The 6,322-nt window shown below is 42.2% G+C and overlaps 1 protein-coding gene and 1 long non-coding RNA gene across 3 annotated transcripts in view; one reads left to right on the plus strand and one right to left on the minus strand.

Moving 5' to 3' along the window:
* Positions 1-6,322, plus strand: part of smarcc1a (SWI/SNF related BAF chromatin remodeling complex subunit C1a) — a 29,829-nt gene that overhangs the window by 23,123 nt on the left and 384 nt on the right. For both annotated transcript variants that reach the window (XM_032517568.1, XM_032517569.1), the window contains exons 26-29: positions 620-947; positions 1,745-1,870; positions 2,645-2,750; positions 3,373-6,322. The exon at positions 3,373-6,322 is cut by the window's right edge and continues 384 nt beyond it. In XM_032517568.1, the coding sequence (XP_032373459.1) occupies positions 620-947; positions 1,745-1,870; positions 2,645-2,736 (546 nt within the window). In that variant the 3' untranslated portion in view covers positions 2,737-2,750; positions 3,373-6,322. The remainder of the gene's footprint in view (positions 1-619; positions 948-1,744; positions 1,871-2,644; positions 2,751-3,372) is intronic.
* Positions 2,749-4,793, minus strand: LOC116690561 (uncharacterized). The gene is made up of 3 exons (XR_004332283.1): positions 4,712-4,793; positions 3,310-3,330; positions 2,749-2,761 (listed from the first exon to the last, which is right to left on the minus strand). It is a non-coding gene; the product is annotated as an uncharacterized LOC116690561 (long non-coding RNA).

The following is a 6,322-nucleotide window of genomic DNA, read 5'->3' on the forward strand; positions in this document are numbered from 1 at the left end:
ATATATATATATATATATACATACTTTTTTTAAACACACATAACTGTACTTTTTTTGTATATGTCCACTTTGTGAGAGCATTGAAGACAACAGAGAGAACCTCTCAAACATTATTTTACAGTCTGTTATACTAACCTTTTTAAAAAGTGAAATGATGGTAATGGTCTAATTAAACTTTAAAATTGCTGAGGACACCCAGGGCCCCTTTCATGGACTCATAGTGTTCCAGAGATTCACCGTTATATAACACCCTGTCCCTCACCTCATTAATGTTTACAATTCATCTATCATTTTATCATCTGTTATCTGTTAAACTATATTTTATTATGTTGCTAATTCTGTACACAGGACATCTTTTGTCTGTGTGTTGCACTTTCTGGGGTTTCTTACATTTGTTTCCTTAGTTTTTATTTTCTGATTCAAGGGTCTAAGGATGGAGAGTGTTGTTTGCTCTGCAGATTGTAAATCCCCTTGAGGCAAATTTTTCAATTTCAAAAACTAGATTTACACACCAGCCATTAGTTGGAAGCTGAATATCATTCTCATAACTTAATCATATTTAACAAATCTCTTCATCTAATCATTTTTCTTGGCATTTCCTCCCATCTCTTCTTTGCAGTTGGAGCTGCAGCGACAGCAGCTGCTCACTGAGCGACAGGCGTTCCACATGGAGCAGCTCAAATATGCCGAGATGAAGGCGAGGCAGCAGATGGAGCAGCAAGCCGCTGCGGCTGCCGCTGCTGCTCAGGCTCAAGGACAGGGGCAGGCTCCTGGATCTGGACCCCACTCTGGGCCCCCTCCATCAGGCATGCACCCTGGAGGGCCACCGCCGCACCACGGTGCTCCAGTGCCCTACCACGGAGGGCCTCCACCCGGTGCTGCCATGCACCCAGGCTACCCTCCAATGGGTCACCACCCCATGGCCCCTCACCACCCAGGACCGACAGGTGAGAGACAGAAACACATGGCGAGTAGAGGTGGTAATTGTTCTTGTGGTCCATACTGGCCGTGAAGAGTTCCCTTCTTTAAGCGTAATGTAAGACATGGTGAACAACATCCACAGTCCTTAATGTGTGTAAAAACAGTATGAAATACATCTGAAGTTCAGCAATCTTGAGTTAGACAAATTAAGTGGATATCTTCTAAAGTTGCACTTCTAAAACTCCTATTTTGTGCTTTCCTGTAAAGTGTCACCTTGCTGAGCCTCAGGCAGTAAAGGGGTAGTAACACAAAGAATGACTAACCTTGGAAGAAACCTACTTAGACTTCTGCCACTTCATTTAAAGGGGCACTATGCAGTTTTTTGCTGTTCGCTTTTTGCTGATATTATGTGAAACTTCCTGATGCTGAGGCCAGCCCAAAGTTGCATGGGTGGTTTTTCCGCTCACAGGCGCTATGAGCAAGTAAGACGACCACCATTCAACTCAAAAAAGTCATAACTATTCCAATAACTCCGAAGCTGTTCAGTTAAGGTAAATTAAGCTTAAAAAAAACTGCATACTTCCCCTTTAAGCTTAAGGTACACAGACCCAGAGGACTGTGGATTTTGTCCTTCGTCCCTTCCTTTTAAAAACAGTTTCACGAGGGGATTTCTTTGTGGCCAGTATGGAGAGCGGAAACAATTGCACCAAACAAAAACCCTTTCAATATATACATGGGCATATTAGTGTTTTTTTGAACCTGTAATTCATGTTTTGGATCCGTAAGAATTTTGTCTGATTTGACCTGATTTTCTGCACTGCAGGACCAATGGGACCAGGCCAGCCCATACCGGGACGTATGATGCCTGGCCCCCCCTCTGCCGCTCCCCCTCCTGGCGGCATGCCTCCTATGATGCCCCCACGTCACCCTGGAGCACCCAACGGCATGTGTGAGTACAGATCTCCTTCTGCCACATCATGTTTGTATTGTGTGTTTTTACATACTGTAAATAGATTATGTCTGTGTACATCGGATTTAAAGGCTTTAATCGGGATGTGTCTACTATTTAATTCACCAAAACCACTACACTTTATGGGTGTTTTAGAGCCCAGTATTTACACCACAGCAACTTCTGAAAAAAAAATTCTTTCTGGGAATCTAAATATCACAGCAACCCAAACGCTGACAGCTGGTATTTAAGTGCCAGCTGCAGCTAAACGTTTGTGTCATTGCTGCTTATTAGCATCACATCACATACCAATCAGCAACTGAAATCAGGCTGCAGCATGACAGCTTTTCAAATAAAGCCTTTGTTTTTTAATACATTTTTTTTGAATAATGTGTTTGTACCTGTGTTGTAGTTGTGATTAGCTGATATATACTTTTAAGAATGATCAATAGGGAGTTACCCTATCCTAAACCAAAGCATCAACACAAAAGTGCTGGAAAACCTCTGTTAATGCTAATCCAAGAATATAAAAATGGAAAACTTTGGTTGGTCAGATGGGTGTTACTTTGCTCTTTTTCTTCAGAAATTAAAAAGCTGCTTCCAATGATCATTTTAACTTGTTTAACAAAAATAAAAATACCCTTGAGATTTACCCAACAGTCCAGGCTCTAGACCACCAGGTTGGAAACCACTGTCATGCCACCATGAAGTTTCCCTATCCCCGTAAAGCACTTCTTTTTGTGGTCTAAAAACCAGCATATTTCCTTCTTCTAGACCCTGGCCCACAACCTGCACAGCCTGAAGCGGTACCTCAAGTTCCTGTGGGTCCTCCTGCGCCTGCAAGTGGCCGAGTGGCTGAAAACTAAGACCTACATTCACACAAACACACACCTACGCAAAACACACACACACAAAAAACTATCTATCTCTAAACCCCTTTTTGATGGCCTTTGCTACTGGCTCGGTATATTTCCCTCAACACTTAAAACTACCATCAACTTTATCACAGGTCACACACACACATACACACTCAGGGTCTCTCAGTGGCAAGGGTAACCCAATTATTCACACACACACACACACACACACACACACACACACACACACACACACACAATCTAGATTTCCTCTCAGGGCACAGCGCAAGGGTCGTCCTAGTAACAAACACTGTTTTCTGCTCTGTTGGGCCAGATGGAGGTTGGAGAGAATGGACTGTGTATCGGAAACAAAACCAGAGAGAACAATTAAAAAAACGTTTTTCTCTTTTCAATGCTGTTTTAATGACACTCAAATCCCCCTCCCATCTCTCCGTAAAACACACACCTCCTTATGTCTGGTGCCTCTTTTTGCAAGCCAAACCCTAGGGGGAGATAGTGAGAGCAGAAGGCCGGTCAGACATGAAGCGGTGTGAGTGTGTGCTGAGCATCCTCAGTTATAACACACACACACACACACACACACTAGGCTCAGCAGTTATTCAGTTATGATGATTAGATTAAATCAACACACACACACACACACACACACACACACACACACACACACACACACACACACACACACACAGAGGGGACCCATCCTGCTCTTGTCTTGTTGAGTATCTACCTCTCGCCCCGCTTTAAATGATACACTGTAGTTCTGTGTGTGGGTGTGTGTGTCTGTCAAATTGTGTGTTTCATGGCCCTTCACGCGTCTGCCACCTCTGACCAAAGTTTGTGCCTCTTGTGTAATCTTTGCTTTTCCATTTGAGACTTTTGCAATAATGAGTTTAGATACAGACGTGAGATCTTTGGTCGAAAAAAGTACAAGTTGGACAAATAAGGCCGGTTTTTGGATAAAAAACAAAACAAAATTTGACATGTTTTTTTTAAGACTTGTTTATAGTTTTTGAAGGTTCTCTGTCTTGCCGCCACAAAGAAGTAGTTTTTAATTTGTTTGACAAGATACGTCTCCGTTTCCATTCCAACCCAAACAAAGATGGCAACTGGAAAGTTTTACCACAACAAAATGGAGTTTAAAGGTGAATCTTTGTGTACTTTTTGGCTTTTTGTGATTGGTTTTGTCAACAAATCCAATGAAAAGACCAAAACCAACAATGCTTTAGTCTGACTCTGATTACTTTCTCAACCCAAGCCCGTTGGTTCCACTGATTTTAGCAAATGCTCCTCAGACGGGAGTAAACAAAGCCTTTTGTTGGGGACTATTTTTAGCAGTGGATTAATCAACAGTTGTTGCTCTAATGTTGAATTTATTCAAAATAAATGTGTTTGTGGGAAACAAGGAACACGTCAGCCAGTGCAAAAATCTGACCCACTGATGTGTTTAAATAGCTTTTGGACAACAACGGAGTTCTATGGCACAGAGGAACCAATCCATGGTTGGTTCTGGTTCTGATGAAAAGCAGTATTGCTCAACACATCACAACCTAGGTGCAGTTATAACATGGATCATTGGAGCCCTGCAGTGTGAGAGCTATTTATTTCTGTTACTTTTGGCTCAGCACCTGTTGTCCTTGGTTTGGATGTGCGTGCATACTCCTATTGGTTTTGGTTCCTTGACTGGATTTGTTGACCGTAAGGATGTACTATATCACCAGACGTATCTTTTAAACATTAAAACAAAAGTCTCAGATCTGATAACTTGCGAGACACAAGTTGAGGCTCAGGTAGACCATTAGAGGACAGATGGCTAAACACACAATCGTTCCCTCTGCCCCACACTAACAGCTGTACTGTAACACACACACACACAGATAGAAATGTAAGCTAAGCTGAGGCTCACACTGGAGGCTGCATGCACACACTGACTTGGCCAGACCCTGCCCCCAACGCACTGGACAACCACACACAGATACATGAACACACGCATATACATATAATCTCCTGCTGACCCTCCTACAGCCTTTCCAGAGAGGGAGACGCTGTGATGCGGCTCGACTGAAACATCAGAACACGAATGACGCTCTTCCTCAGCGCGGTGGGCTTCTAGACGTCTTTAGGTGCTGATACTGTAGCGAATAAACCCCGCCACCCTCCTCCTCCTCTGCTCACGCCTAGTGCTGCCTACCTCGCTAGCCCCGCCTCACACATAAAAACATTTTTTGCTTTTATGGTCACCAGTCATGGGAAAACTAAAGCAATATCTTCACTCCTGTGTATCAACCTATTTGTGGTCGGCACACTGAGAAATACGGCGCTACTGACGAGAAGCAATCATGATTTCAGTTTGAGGTTTGTGGTGTTGTAGTACATAAAAAGCTGCGTAAAGAAAGGGGAACAACCACCAAGCATTTATTTATAGAGCTGAAATTATAGGCAATCAATTAGTCAATCCACAGGAAATGAATTGAGACCTATTTTGTAATTTGTCATTTTTCAAGTAAAAATAACTAAACACTCTGTGGTTCCAGCTTTTCCGATGTGAATTGTTTGGTGATTTTCTTTGTCTTGTAAGATGATTAATTGAATATCTGAAGACATAAAATAGACACCTTGATCTTCAGGAGTTTTCCTGACATTTTATTGACTGAAATAACCTGCCCAATTCATTGTTTAATCCTGAGATTTAAAGCTGTACTCTGCAGATATTTGGTACTTTTGCTTGGTAATCGATTACCTAGATTTCCTGTTGACTAATTGATTAATGTGATAGAAAGTTCATTCTTGACCCCTGCCAAGAAGCATTCTCATTCTTACTATTGTGTCAAACAATATTCCTCAGCGGTTGTTATGTTTTAGATGTTCAAAATCCCATTGTTTCTTTTGGCTTAAGAGTTTAGATTGAAAGTTTATTCTCAACATCGGAATCCACAGTTGACTCAACAAACTCGCCCAAAGATCCATTTGCAGCTGTTGAGCAGCTTTTGGTCGTATTACAATCTTCCTCTGCAGATGAGGTGGCCCAGTTGCCGTGGAAATCCCTAAAATGAGCACATACAATTCCATGACAAGTGCTGAGGAATACCATGTAGTGCAATCAAAAGGTTCAGAACCGCTAAAAAAGGTCTACGGGACAAGAGAGTTTAGCCAACTAATTGATTTTCAGCCCTACATGAATAGAAGTGAATGATGAATTAGCTTTATACATTTTCTATTTAACTCTTTGTTTGCCATGCATGTTGGCTTGAAATAAAGGTACACTAAAACTGACAATAGGAAAATGACTTAGCCAAACTTGAGTGGCTTTACCCTCCTGCTCATTTCCTCAGACTCTGAACGGATGTGGCGCGCGGCATCGCTCTTCAGTCGACACACAGGTTGATAATAAGCTCAAATGTTGTTTTTTAATGTGAAGTTTTAACTCAAATTACTCCTCTCCCCCTTCGCTAGCACACTCTGCTACCTCTTCCTCGTCCATCCGCTAGCTACCTCTTCTAGAAATCTTCCTCTTGCTATCTGCTACCTCTCTGCGCACCCCTTCGCTACCTCTCGTTCCCATTTCCTTTCTTTTTAT

Source organism: Etheostoma spectabile, chromosome 6 (assembly GCF_008692095.1).
Source record: "Etheostoma spectabile isolate EspeVRDwgs_2016 chromosome 6, UIUC_Espe_1.0, whole genome shotgun sequence".
Taxonomy (NCBI): Eukaryota; Metazoa; Chordata; class Actinopteri; order Perciformes; family Percidae; genus Etheostoma; species Etheostoma spectabile.